Source organism: Phyllopteryx taeniolatus, chromosome 17, assembly GCF_024500385.1.
Source record: "Phyllopteryx taeniolatus isolate TA_2022b chromosome 17, UOR_Ptae_1.2, whole genome shotgun sequence".
In the NCBI taxonomy this organism is placed as follows: Eukaryota; Metazoa; Chordata; class Actinopteri; order Syngnathiformes; family Syngnathidae; genus Phyllopteryx; species Phyllopteryx taeniolatus.
Window position 1 is genome coordinate 1075426 of NC_084518.1, and position 21493 is coordinate 1096918.

The 21493-nt window shown below is 43.9% G+C and overlaps 2 protein-coding genes across 2 annotated transcripts; both read left to right on the top strand.

Annotated features, from left to right (window-relative positions):
* Window positions 1-94: 94 nt before the first annotated feature.
* Window positions 95-6097, top strand: LOC133467478 (APC membrane recruitment protein 1-like). Its single transcript, XM_061752384.1, has 2 exons — window positions 95-550; window positions 2075-6097. The coding sequence occupies exon 2, from the start codon at window positions 2173-2175 to the stop codon at window positions 5137-5139; it is 2967 nt and encodes a 988-aa protein (XP_061608368.1). The 5' UTR covers window positions 95-550; window positions 2075-2172; the 3' UTR covers window positions 5140-6097.
* Window positions 6098-7212: 1115 nt separating this feature from the next.
* On the top strand, window positions 7213-19509 carry zc3h12b (zinc finger CCCH-type containing 12B). The gene is made up of 7 exons (XM_061752385.1): window positions 7213-7805; window positions 11496-11589; window positions 11666-12271; window positions 12921-13060; window positions 13586-13820; window positions 14266-14372; window positions 14441-19509. Exons 3-7 carry the CDS (start codon window positions 11673-11675, stop codon window positions 15868-15870), a joined length of 2511 nt encoding a protein of 836 aa, XP_061608369.1. The 5' UTR covers window positions 7213-7805; window positions 11496-11589; window positions 11666-11672; the 3' UTR covers window positions 15871-19509.
* Window positions 19510-21493: the final 1984 nt, after the last annotated feature.

The following is a 21493-nucleotide window of genomic DNA, read 5'->3' on the forward strand; positions in this document are numbered from 1 at the left end:
TTCAAACGCTATTTTGGAAAAATACATTTTCTATAATATTCTTCACTTCCACAAAACAGAGCCAGTGACCTGACTAAAAAAACAAACAAACAAACCAAAAACACTGCCCTGCCTCTTTGTTTTTATTTTGTTTTTATTACACTAAGCCTGCCTCAAGCATAACAGTTTTTACACGTGTTGCGTCACTAACATGCGCCGACAGGCTCTCTGTGTACTGTAGTCTCAAGTGAAGTCGGCACGCAGTCGCCTGATTAATCACAGCAACAACACCTCTGCTTATTTCCACAGTATATTATTATTATTATTATTATTATATAGCGCGGATTGTCGTCACCGACGCGAGCTCGTGTGCGGCCACTAACTGTGGAATTTACACGCTGCTGGTGACGGACGTTAGCCTGTTAGCACCAGCTGCTAGCTAAAGGGAGCGTTAGCGCAAAACAAATCAACGCGTTTGTGGTCGAAGCCGCGGCGAAAACGCTCGGAGCGAGCAATTCAAAATCACGTTAGCGATGCCACAGACTTTGCGTTGGGGTCATGGCTGCAGCTGGTAAGTTTGTTTACTGTGTATTTTTCCATTTGCTAACGATCCAGATTTTATGTACAGTAGTTTGTCATTACATAAACATCAATATAGAGTCGAGTGCATAGTTTGACTTAAGTCAGCACATCTTTGCATATAACCTCTTCATAAATAGGTTTCTGCATATTTTAGCCACGCCTCTGTCTAATGTGAATTCAGCTACATCGTTAAGGCTTATTGCGTTATAAAATGGGATGTTTTTGTTTTTCCGTTCCTAAATCGGGGTTTCTGATTTTTTTTATTCAGTGTGGTACTTTTTGGATAATAACATTAGGAATTGTTATACGCAGCTTTGCAAGTATTTTTTTTAAATCTTTTTGTTCTTTTATCGGGTTTGCAAGATAATCTGGGTTGGAAATGCCCAAAATGTCCTTTTTCATGCTATTCTAGTTGGTCATTTCCCACTAATTTATACACACCGAATGCGCATTCACATCGATATGCTCCTGCCACCTCGGTCCTCTTCAGCGGGTCGTTGGCGCGCGGCCGTCCAGCCACAGCTAACGCAACAAGTCACACCAGCTGGAGTGACTTGTTGCGGATACCTGTCCATCGTTACTGTCATTGCGAAGAACAATTCACGAAGTGTTGGATTGTTGGCTCACTAATAGGGAACGTGATCTGAAAGAGGACGCGGGTGAAAATGAAAAGCGTGGAATGTTTTGAGGTTATGCTCATCATCCGCTCACCATTCATTTGAACTGAATCTGCCGTGGCGATCATCGCTGGCGACAACCAATGCAAGCTTACTATTGCATTCACTGTTACGTTATAAATTGTGAAAATAGTTTCAGTATTGTTGTAAAACACAACATATGTATACTTTATAGACTATTTGTATGGCTCGGCAGCGCATGGGACTCAATTGCTTAAAACCCGTAAATGCCGTGTTGCTGTTCAGCTGAGTTGAGTGGGTGGGTACCAACCATGAAGTGGGCAGGTACTTGAATATTTAGAGTGACAAAACTACATCATGTCAGCGATTTCAAATCCCACCGGTTTTGCAAGACTGATGCCGTTTATTGCCTTTTGCGTTCAAATCGACAAACCGCATAGACAAACAACAAACAATGTCACAGACTCGTTTTAACCTATGTTATGCATAAAACGGTAGAAAAAAAAGGGCTTCCGATGGAAGGGGACCTTTAACTGAATCGGCAACAAAGCATTTAAATCAATATTGAATCGATCCGAATCACAACCTAAAGAATCTCTATCAAATTGAATCGTAAACTAAATCAAATCCTGAGGTTCTTTAAAATGCCCTACTTATTATAGATTATTATCCAAAAAAGCCAACATTCAGTGGGAAGACAAAGCAGATGCTGTCCATTAGCTTGTCTTTTTTGTAGAAAATAGTACAAACTTGCTAATGGCGCATCATTAGCGAAATGTCACTCGAGAGTAATTGTAAAATTGTAACACCACAGCGTTCGTGTTTCCGAGTAGAAAACCTTGTTACCTTGACATTTTCAATTCCTTTCAATGCAGGGCTCCCGGTGGATGAATGAAGAAGCGACAACAGCGAACCACACGGCATTCAGTGAAGCGACCTCAGATAAAGCCATGCTTTTATAAGCAAGATAGCAATGGCTTCTCGCGACGGTGACAAGCTCCCAAGTGAAACCGGGGACTTGGGGATCATTTCGGGATCCCATTCTAGATGTGGCTCTCCTGACATTACAGAGGAGCATCGTCCAGATAAAACAACTTCTGTTGTGAAAACTCCGAAATCTGGAAAATTTAGGACTGCGCTTACATTCTTTGGAGTTCGCAAAAGCATGTGTCTCTTACCAAGCTTTTTTGGAGGGAGAAGTAAAAACCAGAGCAAGTGGTCTTCCAAGAAGGGAATCTACAAAAGCAAAACTCATGATGGGCTAAGCCAAATAAGTCATGAAGACAGCCTGAGAGGTGGATCCACCTCCACTGGAGATTTTGAGTACACCAACCAGAGTGACTGCACTGACAACCTTCATGATATTGAATGCAGTCTCCCCAATGAACAGAAATCCCAGTCTCTCACGAGACAGAAACGGGGTTTGAAAAGCTTTTTTAATGGTTTTAAACATCATAAAAACCATCGAAATGATGGTTCGGATAAAACCGAAATGATTGCAATGTCCTCTCCTCACTGCCATAAAGAGGTGCCTCCTGTCCAGGACAACCCTGACCAGTATGTCACAGAGTGCCTGGAATCTGAACCCGACGTGCCTGATTCTCCAAATCGTGTGTGTGATAGTTCACCGGCACCTGAATGTAATGACGCTGAAGTGGTAACTTTAGAGAAGAGTTTGGAAAAGCAAAGTCCAAGGACTGAGGTTGATGATGAGTTATGTGTTGATCAAATCGATGGGATTCATTTGATGGCGGTGGTTTCCAGTGAATACAAGGAGAGTGGCAGAGGACATAGTGAGCCTTGTCTGTTACTTGAGATGATACCTGATCCGGCACTGAAGTCTGAAACACCTGCGGGCTCGTCTGATCAACTGAACCTGATTTACGGCGAGGTGGCCTCACTGAAGAGCTTCGATTCGCTCACTGGTTGTGGGGACATAATTGCAGATCAAGAGGATGACAGCATCTCAGAGACTACAGTTTCCGGAGAAAGGAGTAGAAATGGAGGAAAGCGGGCCTCCTGCTTTCTAACTTACCAGGGCGGTGGTGAAGAAATGGCCTCCCCCGAAGACTTGGACGAGCAGTATCTCCATGATTTCTGGGAAAATAATGCATCTGAAGAACTTCACTGTCCTTGCAACCAAGACCACGTGAATCCGACTGCCAGCATGATGACTTCACACAATATGGACTTTGTGGACGGTAACAGCGCACATCAAGCCAGCACCATGAGCACTTCAGCTGATGTGTTGACACCTCAAAGTGAGCATCAAGAATCAGTTCCGAATAGTGATGAGGGCTACTATGATTCAATTACCCCAGGTCCAGATGAAGGACAGGACAAAACAGACCGACTGAGACAGACAAACAGATTACCCAGGGACAGTTACAGCGGTGATGCCCTCTATGAGCTGTTTGCTACTGATGAGAGTCTCGTCAGTCCACATAATGAAAGCAAACTCAGACTGTCAAGTTCGAAACAGAGTGAGCAAATGGATGTGACCGATTCTGCCTTCTCGGAGGTGAATCGATTACAAAGTGCTGACCAGTATAAAGTGCAGGACCTTATTGAGGCGCAAAGCACATGTAAGTCCTTCAAGTTGACACGAAATACAGTAGCTCTGCAAGAAATTGACTGGAACAACTGTAATTTGAATTCAAAACCACAGACGTCACTTAGCAAGAATTTTGAGGCAGATGAATTTGATGGAACGGGAAATGCACTTGCTTCCTCAATTACGATAAACGATGACAGTGATAAGAGGCACAGCGACTTGTCATTAGTGAGTACGTTATGTGATCCCAAAGAGCCAACTCCCGAGGAAAACAAGACTGCTACATTGCCGTTCCGAAATGTCAATTCCCAGTCTCCAGATTGTAACAGTTGTTTGGATGAAGGTCACACCGTGTGTTTCTCCCAAGCGCTTGTAAACTACGAGAAAAGCGCTCAGATGATGAGCAACTTGCACAACCTAAGCGTGGATGTCTTGGAGACGAACGCTGCCTTCACTCCAAATATGGAGGCCTTACCCACCATCGTCACGTTTGATGTTGTGGACATGCATAATGAGGGGGAATATGATGAGCAGATTCACATGGAACTGGAGGAGGACATCTCGTCACCCTTTCAGGAATTTGAAGACAGCTACCTCCAAAAAGATGCGTTCGCTGAATGTGACTATCAAATGTTGGACCTGTATGAGCAGAGTCTGATCAGTAACACGTGGGCCATCGCTAGTCTCCCACGGCACCTTGGCCTTACAAGACTTAGCCAGTCCGTGTCCAATCCCTTGTCCCTAGACAGGAGGAGTAGGTCTCTGGACACGGAAAGCCTTCAGTTGAAGATGCCCGTTGCATACAGAGAGAGCAGAGCCGCTACCCCTTCCGGTCTTCGAGCTGAAGGAGACCCCGAGAGGGAACCCTTGGCATATTATAAGAAGAATGTACTCATGTCTGCGTCAGAGGTTAGCGATGGCGGTAGCGCTATGGCCTTACCGTGGCAAAGTCGGTCAGAAATGGCTTTAAGCCTTCCTCTGAGCGACGAGGACCTAACTGATACAGTCCAGAAACATCAAACGCTTTCCGATTCATTCGGTTGGCGGTTACCAGACAGTGAAGCCCACCTTTGCTCTGACGCGCCAATGCCTGGTGATGTCACGTCACAGGATGCGCAGCGGTACAACAGGCCGTGCCACCTTCCCTTGCACTCAGATTCTTGTTTACCTCGTAGCACATTTGTTTATTCAGGACTAGATGCATCGTACGGTGCCGGCGAGGACGCGTTTAGCAGAGCCGCTGCAGATTTGCAGTCGTACATCCAGTTTAGTCAAAGCAGACAGACGGTGAGTAGGGAAAGAATCTCTCATTCTGGAAGTCCTCTAAGGGCAGGCGCGCATACGGATGACCTGCAACCGGCAACAAACTCCCCAAAACGACCGTGAAAATGAAAGGCTCTCAGTAATACAGTGGGCCTGCAGGACAGTAATGTGCCATAGATTGTGGTTTTTGTCATGATTATGGTTTACTTGAAGAAACAATTCATTGGAAATGAAACTGAAATTGGAGTCTCAACAGTCTTGCTGAATAGAGCGCGCCAATTGGTATTTGCACAGTTAATGGTTTCATTGCAGGAAGGAATGCTCTCATCTTGTCAACACCAAGTACTTGTTTTACTCAATCTCATGTTTCCAGGTTTCATCTACGCGACTGTGCTTTATCTGAAGGCTCCTCTTCAGCCTGCTTTGCGTATGCCACCAGTTGCCTCTTAAATATCGTACTTTGATATCATCATCTTTTTTTTTTCTTCTGTACCACAGCGCAGCTTTTTTGAAATGTGTTTGTAGCCGTTTTCTTAGTTCACCTCATTTCAAGGTCAAGAGGTATTTCAAGACAACACTTTTGTGACTATTACACTCGTCGCAAGAATTTAGTCATTTGGTTTGGTTTGCAGTACACAAAAAAACAAGTCTCTTTCTTGATAGTTTTGATGGTGGTATTGAAAATGCTAAGATGGAGTCACAGTCAGCTACCATTACTGTCGATAGTTGTGTTGCAGAATAAAGATGGCTTATTTGTATAGCACGCCAGTGCAACACTGCAAAAGCAGAAAACGGACACAATTTATGCATGCACATTATTGCAATAGAAGGAATGTGGCGTGAATAGAAATCCCTGCCTCATATTCACATGTGAATTACATTTTATTGATTGGATGACTTAGTTTTTTGAGTGTCATGAGCAAATGTTTTGTATTTATATTGTCAGCTGTTTGTACTTGTAGGACTGTACTGAAAAAGGCCGTCAGAACTTGTCAATATTTCTTCCGTTTTATCTCTCGTTTTGGAGAAGCTGTTTTGTCAACGTGAACACTGCCTTAAAGTAAACAAAAAAGACTCCGCCTCCCTGTATTTGCGTTTTGATTCTTCATTCCAGGTATATCCCGATCTTTTTTTAGTCCACTCTGAACTGACTAAAGGAGAGCCATTTTACATAACTCCCCCTAGAGAATGAACTCCACATGAAAGCCTGAACTCCACTGAAAGAAAGACAACCTAACAAAAGTGCTCCGAAAGATTCAAATGTACGAGAATAAACAACATTTGAAAGCCCTTTGACAAGAAATTGATCAATAAACCGACATTTGGATTCTGAGCATTAGATGAATCCGTGATTACTTAGTGTGCCGTGAGAGATCATTGGGTGTGCCACAGGATTTCACTTAGATGGTCCGAAAATTATTTTGACAAACTTATCTTTGTTCATCTACTTTATCTTTGCTGGGGTCATATAGTGACAGTCGGAACAATTAAAAGCCTGTCCACTAGATGGCGGAAGGTAGGATGAACCCGTTTATTATACCACGAAATAAATCACGGCTTCCTTTGAGTATATCGGCTTTGTGACGAGATCATCGTTATTTCAGTAATTCTAGCGAACCCCTACCCGTTTGACGATTACATGTTCACATTTTTTCCTGTGAAACCTATACCTATATAAATGTTGAGCTCTTTTTGAAACACCCTAAAATGTCACGTGCTGGCCCAAATGGGAAAATAGTACAGATATCGGTGTCAAAGAAGTATGTCGAAGTAATTCATTTCATGTGGAGCGTGCAGTCAGCTGTCAACTTGGATTAAAAAGGAGCATTTCACTTAATGTAAAATATATTTGCAAAATTCCCTGGTTGTGATTTTTGTTTGTAGATGTTACCGTTTTCACTCACAACGATTTGTTTTTAATACAGTTCACGTGGCACGTGGCATTAAATGTATTTGAATGTTACAGGAGCATGAGCTTCAAATTTGAAATGACATTTGAGAAAGGAACCAACTAAAATGGAAGAATTGAAATGCAATAGTCATTTATTTTCCACAGTTACAGAGAGCCACAGCAGAAGGATGAAAGAGCCACGTGTGGCGGTGGAGCCGCAGGTTGCAGACCCCTGGCCTGACCTGTTCACATGGGCAATTATTCATTAACTTTCAATTTGGACTCATCGATGTTCGCAAATTCAAACTCCGGGATTAACGAATGGCCCTCTCAATGGTTTGTACTGTATTCGAATTGCCTCCTGATGGCAAAAGACTACTTTTATCTAAAAGAAGCTCCTCAACTGACTGAAATGGCGCCCCGGCATTAGTGTCCGTGTTTGGTGGTGTGCCGTGAGATTTGCCTCATCTCCATCAAGCTTGGGAAACACTGCATGACATGGATGTGACAGCGCACGCCATTTAGTGGCAGCCAAGCCAAGCAAAGCAAAGCAAAGACTCCGCGTGCATCCCAATCGCAGAGCAGTCAAGTGATTTGCGCCGGCGCCCAGTGCGCGTCGGGGATGTTTCCTGAGGAAGGCGTGCGCCGAGCTGTCTTCACTGAGCAAAAACTGCGACAGCGCAGCAGCGCCGATGGCGGCCGAACATCCTCGCCCGCTCGCGTGGATGAGCGCAACGCGGTGAGACGGCGACTGCGGCACGTGCGCTCTTCCGCCAGGACCGGGACCGGGACCGGGACGAGCCCCGCTGTATCTCCGCAACTTCGCCCTTTTCACGGAACTTGAGCTCAAGTTACGCGGAAAGGGTTAGCACGCGCGCGCCAGCTAAGAGCTAAAGAGGTTCGTAAGGCCGCGTCGAAGTTGCCATGTTTCGAGGTGTCCTTCGCCAATCTGCCCGCTTTCCGCGCAAACGACGTTTTTCCTTCGTGGCCATTAAGGTCGCTAAATCGCTCGCTCGGCTCACCGCGCTAGCTAGCCTGTGCTAACCGGGCCTAAACGGACTCGGATGCGCATCCCGGCGTCCCGACGTCCCGTGTTCGTGACAGCGCTGGCATAATCGAGCGAGCGAGCGACAGACATCATGCATGTGCCGTCTTCTTACCAGCCGCCCGACATGACGACGTGACGACATGAGCCAACGTTGCCGTTGACGTGCATTTCATCGTAACGCGTTTGTAAATGAGCGCTATCAACGTCGCCCAAGTTCCCATTTCAAGTCCAAACCGCGACTCTTTCGATGACTCGTTGATCAAGTTCCGCCATGAGCAACAACTTCGGATGTTGCGCTATCCAAAGCAACACACGTCCATCATTGCGCCGTGAAATGCGATTGAATTTGAAACACAAATGATTCATAATTTATAATTGTAAAGTTGAGGCGAGCCGACTGTGATCGCGTGATAACGTGGTAAGTTTGAATCGACACTGCCAGAGATCATTCGTTTAGGATTATGCTCATTACTGGGGTTGCAGTTTTCAGCGTCGTGTTTCCAAATATTCGACACGCACCATATAGTTTCACATTGTTGAATTGCGGCCAAACGTCGAACGAGTCTTCCACTTTTCTACCTGAATTTCATGATGTCAAACTAGCACAGCGATCAATAAATCGCCCAAATTGACAATACATAAGGGCTGCGTACTTAATGATTCGCTCTCGTCACACTACATGCTGGAGGAATGGATATCTTCTTTGTATTATTCTAGAACACATCGCTACGACAGATATTAACATCAGCTGATGAAATATTTGAAAACGATTGAAATTCTAACATCGCGTTGTTTTAAGATGAGTGTATTCGACAAAGAACTTTATTAACGTTTGTGTGACGGCTGCCCTCGTCCGCCGTCCCTGTGCTTTTCTAGCAACCGTCAGTTGTTGACTACTTTTCAAGATGCATTGTGGGATACTTTGAGGGCACTACCGTCTATAGTCACTGCTTATTCCAACAGCGCTACGAAATAGCTCTCCTACATCGTGGCCGGGGTCGGTCACAATGTCCAGGATGGCCTCAAGGACCTCTCCGGTCGCCGCCACGAAACATGACTACGTTCGCGTTTGCAGACGCTCTCCTGGCTAGTCAAATAGAAACCTGCCAATCAGAAAGGGAAACGATTGGATTGCAGCGCTTCGGTTACCGTGCATCCGTGTCGCCTTAAAAGACGATGGTCGGACAAAGTTTACGATACATGAAAATATGTTTGGGAAGTGGAGCAGCAACGCAATATATGCACTGGTCGCATTACAGTTACTTATTTGGCTTTGTGATATTATTGTAACATGTTCATATAGGAAATCATCAATGAATGATTTTCGGGTCCTTCAAATAAATGGGCCACTCCCCGGCTTTTATGAGAATGCGCTACACTCAGTAGACGTGTATTTACAAGTGACATTTAAGTAAGCTGAAATATGTTGTTTTGATGCCACCTTCAAGGAAAGGCAAAGTTCTGCCCAAAATGTCCCTGCCATGTTCTGAAACATTTCACCCCATTTTCGATGATGTTCTACTGAAATGGTCGGCTGAGACAAACGACTGTGAAGTCCGTTTTTTTTTTTAATCAAGCAACGTGCTGCCTCAAGAGTTGCAGCGAGCGGAGCCTGCGTTGTGCATTTACTGGCTGCCTGAAGACGAGAGATGATGAGCTGTGTTTGCTTTAGTCGTGACTTGTAAAAAAGGAGTTAGCTGATGACATGGCTGTGTTGCTAGGCAACACACATCATGGGCTGCGCCTGGAATCTGGCAGCATTGTGTCTGCTCGCCACCCAAACCGGCTCGTTACTAAGACGGTTGAGATTTTCGTGTGTAACAAAAGCTCTTTTGTAGTGTAAGACTTGCACTTATTGACCAGAACAGATGAGTTGCCGAGCAATGTTCACGCTTTGAGAGGGCTGGCGGCGCACTGATGCACTGATCAGCCCACACTGTCTCAGGTTCTATGCACTCATGCGTGTCTGCCTTCGCTGTTGCTTTTGTGCTTCAAGGCGAGGGCTGTTCTGCAGTACATTAACAGACCGTGCCTGCTTTTTGGCTATTATTTAAAAAGCAATAGACTGCAGGAAGAGGAAAGTCAGATAGATGTTGTGTGGTCGGTATTATGCTTCTCTTTTTCTACCTTCTCGACGTGCGGGCGGATCATGACGGTGCTCGGCTGATTTTGTTGTTGTATTGCATATGTCTAAATCCAAACTGTGTTATGTTCATGTTCACGACACATAACTTGGATTCTAAAGTGAAAGGAATCGTCGACATGGCATTACAAAGGCTTTGCGTGCCTTTCAAATAGATCGGATGCAGAATGGTGTCGTCGCGTTGTGAATATTCATATTTTCGTCATTTGCTCCACTGGTAATATTCTCGCTGCATACCAACGGCAAGGGGAAACATGTTTATCGATGCAACACTGTCGTGAATGCATATGAAATCCACACTGTGAAGAAGCATCGGCTAGGTTTTATTACAGGATTGATTATTAGGCTAAAGTTGCAAACATTTGAACGACCCAACCTACTTTTCACAGTTCAGTAGAACCTTAAAGGCCCAAGACAATCCGTTCTGGCGTGATGTTTGACCTCCATTCTCTCATTGATTTGTCAATCATTTTCCCAGTACGAAATAACTGAAGATACATATTCAGTAGACTTTACACCGATTTTATCGGGCTGATCCTTATCGGCCGATATTTAGCATTTTATGCCGATGGGCTTTAATGTCATAATTCGCCGATCCGATCAATGACGTCATTGATCGGCTCCGCAAAAGACATTTACTCCGCGTCGCCGCGTGCACAGTATATCTGAATCCAAAAGCTACTTTATTTTTAGCCTTGTCGCGTGTCTTTTGACGTAGTAACTCTAAATATCTGACGGCCAATGAAGTTATTTATAAAAAAAAAAAAAAAGTCATCGGCGGTGTGGGACAGACAACACGTAATACAGACGTTTAATTTTACAAAGACATGCTGCTGAGCCTGGGAGCTCCCTGCACCTTTTGTTAGAATTTTTAAACAAAGATGTCTAAGATTTAAAAAAAAGGAAGAAAAAAAAAAAAAAAACTCACGTTGCAAAAAGGCATTGAAATGAAGTGTTGGAGTTTGTAGTATTCAAAATTCTGATGCCAGTATTTTTCCGTTCACAGAAAATGAACAACAGCTCCAAATATCGTTTATCGTTCTCCTCGGCTACTAATAATCGGTATCGGCCCTGAAAAACCCCATATCGGTCTATCGCTAGTTTCTGCGCAATTTGTGGTAGGGCTTGATTACTGTATTTTCTTCTATTCTCACATTCTTTTAGCAGCCTTTGCTAAGGCTTGTCATTCTTTAAGGATAAAAAAAACAAAAAAGCAAGAGGCAGAGGTCTTGCGAGATCTGCTGAAGGCTCACACGATACGCCGACGTCACACATGGTGACAGTTCCAAGTTTGTCTACAACTTTTGAGGCATATTTGTAAATGCACGGTTTTTGCGTGTTAACATTCGGAGGTCCCACTGTTTTACCAACATTCCATTTTGTTTTCTCGCTTTCAGGTTGAACTAGTCCACATAGGGAAGAGTGCAATCCTTCAGTGCTGCTCAAGGGGGTTTCGAAAGTCCATCAATGAATAAGAGTCCCTGGTTGCAGGTGAGGTGAGGAAGAAGCATGGGGCGTAAATCCCACGTGTCGAGGCAAACGTGACAGTATGTTTTGCATCGGGGAGGCTCAAAATGGAAAAGCACCCATGCAGGGAGAAGAACATTAACTCGTGCGGGGACCGGCATGCCACCGATGAGCCCGAGGACGGCAGCGGCTCGGAAAGCGACGCCGAGGAGCGGCGGCGCCAGAAGGCTCGGGTGAACGACGGCAGCTACGATAAGTGGGAGCCCCTGGCGGTGAGCAAGCCCCACCGCCAACTGTGTCGTTCCCCGTGCCTCGACCAGCCCAGTTTTTCCCAGAGCAGCACGGTGCGAGATTCCCGCGAGGATGAGACCAGCGCGGGGCCGGCGATCAAAGCGGCCAGTGAGAGGGCGTACCAGACAAAAATGGACTTTGCCTTGAAGCTGGGCTACTCCGGAGAGCAGGTGGAGATGGTGCTGAATAAACTGGGGGCCGCTGCTCTCATTAATGACGTTCTTGCCGAGCTTGTGAGGCTGGGAAACAAAGTGGAGCCTGAAAGTCAACCTTGCAGCCCCGCAGCCACGTTGCTATCGCTTAGCCCCTGTCTTAAAGAGACCGTTAGTCCTGAGGTGTCTATGGAAGAAGAATCCGTGGACCCTTTTGATAACCTCCGGCCTATTGTCATCGATGGATCAAACGTGGCAATGAGGTAAGGTGCCAGCAAGTTACCAAAAGCAGCAGACACAGTCGACCATTCAGTAAGCTGAAACTTTGGAACATTCACTGCCAGCTGTTTTCAAAGCAGAATTGCTCCCATTTCCAGCCGCTTTCGAGCATTTTCACTGTCTTTGAATCCTATCGGGATCTGTTAATCATTGGATTTCACATAGAAGCTGGGCGAGAAAACTTACTTGCAAGTATAGCGCCTACACGTCGGTGGCAGCAAACGGTTGAATTCCAGTTGACTGATCATAAACTTCCACAGTGGTGAATGAGTTCATAGGTTAAAGTGTACAGTATTTTCCCCAAAACTATCCCGATTGAATGATAGTGTCGTTGGTTTTTATGCCACTTAGAACATAATCATTCAAGTACAACCTTTTTAAGAACAATTGACTTAGTTCTAGAGAATATTGAACACTGGCATTGAAATGTAAAACAATAAATAATGCCTCCAACACAGACACTACAATATGTACAATATTATATTTTATGCTTGCATTTTTGTGTTGTGTTCAAATATGTTTTCAATGTGGTTTAAAGATGTTTTTTAATCAGTTCAAATGTGTTTAGAACAGCACGAGGTGTAAAACTACTTTCTTGGGGGTATAATTATTATTATTATTTTTTTTTTCCAGCCATGGAAACAAAGAGGTTTTCTCTTGCCGCGGTATCCAACTTGCTGTCGAATGGTTCCGAGAAAAGGGCCACAAAGACGTTACTGTGTTTGTCCCAGCATGGAGAAAGGAGCAGTCAAGGCCCGATGCCCTCATTACAGGTAGCAAAGCAATTTTCGGCCTTAATAAGCGGTGTAACAATATGAGGCAATAAACGTTAATATTAGTTGCTAAACGTTGCCCAATATCTAATGTGGGACAGTTGTCAGCAGTCTTAGCAACTGTGAAGAGAATATTCTGGTATTTTTATTAGGGCCCGACCGATTTATCGGCCGATGTTAACCCTTTGCAAATTGGCAAATATTAGCCTTTTTTTGACACATCACAACATGAGATGACCTTCAAACAAACAAGCAACAAAATCAGCCGATTTTTGCAAAGCCGAAGAAAAACAGTATTGCATAATCGTCAAATGTTCTGCCTCTAACTCATATCTTTATTATAAGCGTTAAGTGATATTTTATTCATGAAATATAGATTTTTAAATGAATCGGTTATTGTGCCAAATATCAGAATAGGCATGGGCCGCAAAAAAAAAATCCATATCGGTCGACCCTAATTTTTATGGGTGCCCAAACAATGTTTCAACGCATCCATAGCCAGCTCAAAACGTGTTTTCTTCACAGATCAAGAAATATTACGCAAGCTAGAAAAAGAGAAGATCCTGGTTTTCACCCCATCTCGGAGGGTCCAAGGCAGAAGGGTGGTGTGCTATGATGATCGCTTCATAGTGAAGCTGGCTTATGATTCTGATGGAATTATTGTGTCAAATGACAACTACAGAGACTTGCAAAATGAAAAACCAGAGTGGAAGAAGTTCATCGAGGAACGTCTCCTCATGTATTCATTCGTCAATGACAAGTAAGGACTTGGAACTATGGATACACTTTCTGTCAACACTAAATCTTCTAAATCCATCCGTCCATCCATTTTCTGAGCCGCTTCTCCTCACTAGGGTCGCGGGCGCGCTGGAGCCTATCCCAGCTGTCACCCTGAACCGGTTGCCAGCCAATCGCAGGGCACATACAAACAAACGACCATCCGCACTCACATTCACACCTACGGGCAATTTAGAGTCTTTAATGAATGCATGTTTTTGGGATGCGGGAGGAAACCGGCGTGCCGGGAGAAAATCGAAAACAGTCAATATGAACTCGTACACACCACCATAAATTACAGCTTCAAATGGTGCTATTCGAAGCGTACAGCCTTCACTGTGTGTGTTGAAATTGGCAAATGAGTGTAAAATGACACTACTGGCATCGTGGCGGTCCCGTTTATTATTGAAATGTTTTCACGTCTTTAGATTTATGCCACCTGATGATCCACTGGGAAGACATGGTCCAAGCTTGGAAAATTTCCTTCGCAAGCGTCCTGTTGTCCCAGAGCATAAAAAACAACCATGCCCCTACGGTGAGTCAGGCACATTTGGTTGTCATGAAGTTGACTTGACTTCTTTCTTTCTTTCTTTCTTTCACAAGGCAAAAAGTGCACATATGGACACAAGTGCAAATACTACCATCCGGAGCGCGTCAACCAACCGCTGCGGTCCGTGGCCGATGAACTGCGGGCCTTCGCCAAACTGTCCGCGGTGAAGACGATGAGCGAGGGGGCCTTAGCCAAATGCGGCACTGGTCCGGCTGTTGCCAACAGGGACGGCAACTCTGAAGTCAAACGCGTGGCGCCCAAACGCCAGTCCGACCCGAGTATCCGCTCAGTGGCCTGCGAGTCTCCGGAAAGTCTGTCCGTCGGGAGGAAGTCCGAGACGAATTCCGTGCCTTCCCTTGTGACTGCTCTCAGCGTGCCCACCATGCAGCCGGCCAAGAGCCACGCAGCTGGCGCCTTGAACACGCGATCCGCGAGCAGCCCGGTGCCCGGTTGCTTGCAGTTCTCGCATAGTTCGCTGGAGCACATGTCCAGTGTGCAGTACCCTCCCATTTTGGTCACCAATAGTCACGGCGCTTCTGTCACGTATAGCGAGCAGTTCCCAAAGTACGACTCGGTCAGCGACCACGGCTATTATTCGCTGCACAGTGATTTTTCAAACATGAGCATGAGCAGTATGCACAACGTGGACAGTTTCTGTAGCATGGAGCATGAGCACGTCGCGTGCCAGAGAAGTCGCAGCCACTGCGCCGAGTCCTGCCTGAGCCACTCCAACAGCGACTCGTTCTCCTCCTACGGCGACCCGTACCCGAGCTCCGTGGACGGGAGCCTCGAGGAGAGCATGAAGGGCCAGCAGCAGGCGTCTCCCGCGACAGGGAGAATGCAGACTTTCTCCCACGGCTTCCGGCACGAGGCGCTCACTCGGGTGCAGAGTTACGGGCCGGAGGAGCCCAAGCAGGGTCCGCGGAAGCAGCCCGCGCCTCATCTGGCCCCGCACATCCAGCACGTCGCGGCGGGGGCCAGGTCCAGCTGCCCCGGAGACTACCCGGTCGCCCAGAGCGTCCTGCCGCCGTTGTCCTCGCAGCCGACGCGCTCCCTAGGCATGACCCGCATGGACAGCATCTCCGATTCCAGGCTGTACGACAGCAACCCGATGAGGCAGAGGCGACCGCCGCTGTGCCGTGAGCAGCACGCCAGCTGGGACCCTCTGCCGTGCGGCAACGAGTCTTACGGGTACCACTCGTACCCGCTGAGCGGCAGCCTGATGCCGTGCTGCGAGCGGGTCATGGTTCGCAGCATGCCCGACAAAATGGAGCAGATTTGGAACTCGCCGTGGGAGAGCCCGCCTGCGGCCGAACACCAAGAACGGTACGTCATCCCAGAACACCAATATCAAACATATCGGAACCTTTGCAACATTTTTCCTGCATATGTGGTCCATTCGGTGATGGAGAAGCATCCTCATTTGACAGACCCCCAACAACTGGCAGCTGTCATAGTCACAAATTTGAGGTCTTGTCACTGAGGGCTCCCCTTTTCTTTTCTTTCTTTTTTCCTCCGGTGATTACGGTGGAAATTTATGTCGTAGAGAGATTTTGATTGCAAAGACAGGCACTTGATAAATGTTGCCAAATGTGCAACATTTGCCCTCAGGAGTTTTTTTTTTTTTTTTTTTTTAAATATCCCCGGTCACATCAACATGACGACATTAAGGCAACAGCATAGATCGAGTTTGTCTGCCCTTTCTTAAGTCCGCTTGTAAGATGTTTCACATAAAAGGCTCCACATTTGTGGCGCCTTCCTAAAGGGAAACAACTTTAATGTACGCGTTTCCACAACGCATCTATCATACCTGACGAGGAGCCGAGTTTCCTTTCATCATTTGAAATTGCATATGGAAATGTCCAATAGAAGGAATGTTTCCAGCTGCTATTGCAACGTGTCAGGCCACTTGGTTAACAAGTCATTTTGACCTAAACAGAAATGTGGCCCAGCAACGTCCCGCTCGGATTCTTTTAACGAACGATATGAATGGTTTTAACCAAATAGCTTTACAAGACGTTCCTGTTTGGATCATGTTGATGTGCTGTGAAAGGCATTACAAACCTTTGTGGTGCCGTGCAACTATCAATAACTTTCTTGAGCTTTGCCTCAGCTGTAAATAACTGGTGACTTTTGTTCCGTTTGTGCATTTCTTTCTAAGATGAGTAAGAGGGAGGTATACACATACCTCCAAGCATGAACTATGATATTTAATGGCCTTATATCTGAATGACCTCACGCTTTAGTCTTCTTCAATGAATGTCTTTGTCATTGAAGCCTCCTACTTTCAAACGTAAAGCACTATCTCAGTATTGAAAGAGATCTATTTTCTCAAGTCTCACAAAGCTACTATTTTGGTAGAATTCGACAGTGCACAAATCAAGCCAAAAAGAGATTCGTCTTGTAGACAGGTGCACACGTCTATATCTATGTACATAGAAATCACACAAAAGCCATTATTTCAGTCATTTATAAGCTGCTAAATAATGCCAAAAAACGGTCATTATTCTGACGTCACGTTACATTTTGCTTCACATAAATTGGAATTATTTCTCATTTCCAACAGTTTCATCATGTATATATTTGTCAGATTTGTTGTGAAAATAGTATTATATAATGTATACAATATGTAGCGCTTCCTATGTATTTTAGGCTTTTAGACATAGCGTTCCAAGTTTTTTTTTTTATTTTTTTTTTTTAATTAGCTATATTTCTTCTCGTATAAATTTAAGGAGTACTCTCAAATTTGGGTGTTCAAAAACCTACCTGTGTGCCATCCCAAATACAATGTCATCACAATACCACTTGTACTATACATATTATTTATTTATTCCCAGACGACATACAGTATATGATAATCTTTAAAAAAAAAAAAAAAAAAAAAAAAAAAGGCTCCTCTGAACTCTTTCAGGTTGTCAGTGGAGCTGTTTGTTGCTTATTTTGTATCAAAGACTACTTTTACACGCACTTAAATGGACTGACGTGAGGCTGAGACACACGCAAGACGGTGGGCCACGGTGGGCCGGCTTTGATTCCCGGTGGCCGTTGGCTTGAAGACAATTCTTGAGGGATTTCCAAGCCCACTTACAATTTTCTCTTTAGTCAGTCGGTGCAAATGCATTGTTAAAAAGCTGCAAAGCAGTTGCTAATGCATGTACAGTGAACATTGACCGAACGCTGAAACTGCAATTTGGATGATCGCAGTTCATTTACAGTAAATAGATTATTGGAAACAGACAATTGCCCTACTGTTTAAATGTAGAGGAGATGAAAAATAATGTTTCCCGTCAGAGTTTGCACACAGCTTTTTTGTTATATTTAGATGGCTTGATTAAAAAGCCGATCGATGAGTATTGGGCCTGCACAGTTGATAAAAAGAAGAGGTTGAATAATTGTAAAGAAAAAGAAAAAACAAAAAAAGAGGTGAATGCAGGAAAGCATGTTTAGTATGATGCTTGGCTTTTATTGTGAGAGTGGATGGCTCAAATAGAGTTTGGCTGTGCCTTGCAGCAAATTGCTCTCAGGGCGCTTTCACGTTTTCACTTCACTGGCCAAAAGCAGCGGTTACTTGGCAAAAAGCTATTCTCTTCTAATAACGATATATTTTGTGAAAACTTGTACATGTAAATACAGTTGAAGTGTGAAAACTGCATTGTAAGACTTTGTATTTGAATGTATTTCCAAATTATGATGCACCTTGAGTTGTTGAACATTGGGCCTTTTGGGCGGCTTTACATGCGCCGATGTTAGCATCCAAAGCTAATCGCAATCGTTACGCCGCGAGTGTGGGCCTCGTCAGATTGATATCGCGCGTACAGCGGTTGGGTAGTATAGTTTGAACTTCGGGGCTCATTTTTGAAATGAGGATTGTCGTCAAATTGTATGAGAATTGGGGCTTTTAAACTTGAAGGTGCCACTCTCCTCATCTAAAGCCAGCCCGACTGCAAGGTGACGCTCTGAATGCGTTGAAAGGGAAATACCGCTTGAATTGAATCTGTATGATCGATCACCTGACGGCGCATCAAAAGCTGCAACTGACATCTCAAACTCAAGTACAAGATGCCCAAGTCTCACGCGGATTTTCAAGTGCTATTACTCCTTTATAGGGAATTTATGTGAGCTTGATTCTTTTTCTCAATGGTAATTCTTTAACGATATAGATTTCTCGCCAATGTTAGCCAAAACGAGTGTGTATAAACCTCTAAAAAGGAAAAAATTAATGTGTATAGCCCAAATTATTTTTTGGGGGCTTTGCTGACTTTTTTTTTTTGTTGTTGTTGTTTTTTTTTTTCATGAAAAAGGACAAGGCCACTTTGAGGCCAGCTGTCTGTTCATGAGAAGGTGAAAACAAACTGCCTAAATGTTTCTTCATATGAAACAATTAGATTGCAAGGCTGCTGTCACGGTTGTTCCTGGCATTTGGCTCAACGTTTGCGTGCCACACCCACCACTCCTCCCCACCTCGCGCTTTCATTATAATGTCACTGATAACAAGAAAATGTAAAAAAAAAAAAAAAAAAAAAAACTATCATCAGTGTTTCAGAGACTGTAAAAACGCTGAGTTCATTGCACTGATGACCTTCAGACGACATAATCGATCTCAAGTCGCAACACAGCTCAACTCAAATGGAAGCAGAATTATTGTGTTGTATTCAGCGAGGTCAGATCTGTGGCACCTGATGCAGTTTCAACTAAATTAGCATATTTCCTCATCTAGTAGCCCGGGACGCATTTTTCAGAGAGTACCAGGTGTCTGTGTTGAGGAGAGCCCTTTTATTTGCATTAATGGATCGTATGCGTTTTATCAGTCAACAACTGATGTAATGAATTTCTGGTACTATAAAATGCGTGACGACACTAGGGGCGAGCGACTAGATTTGTTGTAGTCGACGCTAATGTGATGAAAGTCGAATCGAAGTTGATTAATGGATGACCTCATTGATATTTTTGCAGCACAGTACAGAGTACATTTCAGCAGACTGGCTATAAAAAAATAAATAAAATAAAAAAGTAAAAATACAGCTCACCATAATGCTGAATGTAGTTCTTTTAATTAGCGGAATCCCTGTGCATGTTTTTTTCTCCAACGATCCGGCTGGTGTCATCTTGTGTTCCATTGCGTAGGGAAAAACAAATTCACTGTTACTATTTCACTTGTGCTTGTATGGTATTTGACGGTAGACTTGCATATTTTGCAAGGGACCGTGCTATCAATCTCAAATGTTAAAATCTTTCCACACGCATGTTCGCGGCCATCTCTACTGGCTCGTTCCTCGCCGCCAGTCCCGTTGTCCCGCTGCCTCTGGTATGAATCTTCTACGAGGCTAACCGCCCTACACAACAAAAACTGTGTGTGTGTGTTTGTTTTATTTCTTTTTCCAAGAAAGAGACATCTATATGAGGTTTGGCATGTATTTATTCAAATGCACGCCGCAATTAATTGGGGTACACTTTCTTGTCCAGCAGAGGCCACTATTTGAGGAAATTTTCTCTACACAAAATGGATATCAAATCAGTATATTAACATGAGATGATTAGTCATTTTATGAATTCTAACTGTGCCATCGCACCTTCCGAATAAACCAACAGTCAAATATCAGCACAAGTTCCCACTGAAAGATAACTTCCCTAATCAGTGGCAAACAATTTTTAACTGTCCACAAACTGCATGTCTTACACTCATGAGCGAAAAGGAAGTGAAATATTCTAACATGCGGATTTTGTCACAGTGCAATTCAGTCCTTTTGAACGACTCGTTGAAAATGACATCCTCAACTTCGCCCTGATTCCCTTTTCCCACACGCCCTCCCTCTTAGTAAGTGCCGCAAACAACCAAGCCACAAATGTCTAGAATTGACTTTTGCTTGTTGATACAAATTGTATCTCTACCTTGAATGTAAACTAAATATCAAATGTATATTATGAAACTAGTTTTATTTAAATAAAGGGGAAAAAAAACATAATGCCTAATGTGTGTGACACTGTGTGTCACTGGGAGTAGCCCAATGGTATGTACTTTCTCTTATTGGGTACAGTCGTCGTTCCCGTGCGACTCGATGTGCACTTGACGTCGCGCATCAGCAAGACAAGCATCACGCCCTCACTGTACATACTTGCGTGTGTTTATGTGGACAGGATTTCATGTGTAAATGTAAAACATTACTTCAGTTCACTTGACTGTTGTAACCTGTGAATATTTTACCTTGTGAAATTATTATTATTTTTTTTTATATTTTGGTGTTAAACAAAAACAAAACAAAAAAAAACAGTGGTTCAACAGATTGTTACACACCAAACTAATCTACTTTACAGGACACTTTTACGAAACACTACTAAATGATAACACCGTGCCAGTTTTTAATAATTTGTGTAATTGATGTTTAATGTATTTTAAGATCTATTTTTCTCTTCAAACTGGAATTTATTGGAATGTTTGGCAGGCGGTAGAATGACTAAATAATGTTGACAAAGCAGATGTGTGCTACTTGTTATTCCGCTGACCACTCAATTATAATATTGAAGTAGTGTAAATTAATCATTTTGCCATCGGTGGCCAGTTTGTGTGTAGTTATTGGTTGGCGCCCTATGGAAATTGGACTATTTTGAAGTTTTGTGTTGAATCGCATGTCAATGGGTAAGATAAAGACCAAAGTTTTTTTTTAGTTTTTTTTTTTTTAAATTCACGTAATTTATTTGTGGTCAGTGGCTCAAAAACACATCCACACTAATTGTGTACCTTTGACACTTGATGCCAGCATAATCACAGACTTGGTATGCAGAATGTCAGGTCTCGAGGTGTGCCCATTAATATGACTGTACATATTTACAGTGTAAGACTCAGGTTAAAGCCCACTAACATTCAAAATCACATGGTTGAAAAACAGTGCGTTGTACTGGTGACTTTTCTAAAAGTGCTGTGAGTGGACCGTGGTGTCTGCAGTGTAACAAGAGAAACATTAAAGCAAGCTTTTTGTGTCGTACTTATCTGCAGTATTGTAATTCTCACTGACTGGAAAGCATTGCTTTTTTTGTAGACCAAACTAGACTATTTGAGTCTGTGGGCTCAAACAAAATGTAAGTCTTAATGACATGTGTTTCTCACCATT

What these genes read in the sequence shown, in the direction of transcription:
- LOC133467478 (XM_061752384.1), top strand. Translation starts at nt 2,173, where the DNA reads ATGGCTTCTCGCGACGGTGACAAGCTCCCAAGTGAAACCGGGGACTTG.
- zc3h12b (XM_061752385.1), top strand. Translation starts at nt 11,673, where the DNA reads ATGGAAAAGCACCCATGCAGGGAGAAGAACATTAACTCGTGCGGGGAC. An exon ending in TATTCATTCGTCAATGACAA is followed by an intron (nt 13,821 to 14,265) that starts GTAAGGACTTGG and finishes TCACGTCTTTAG; the next exon opens with ATTTATGCCACCTGATGATC. An exon ending in AAAACAACCATGCCCCTACG is followed by an intron (nt 14,373 to 14,440) that starts GTGAGTCAGGCA and finishes TTCTTTCACAAG; the next exon opens with GCAAAAAGTGCACATATGGA.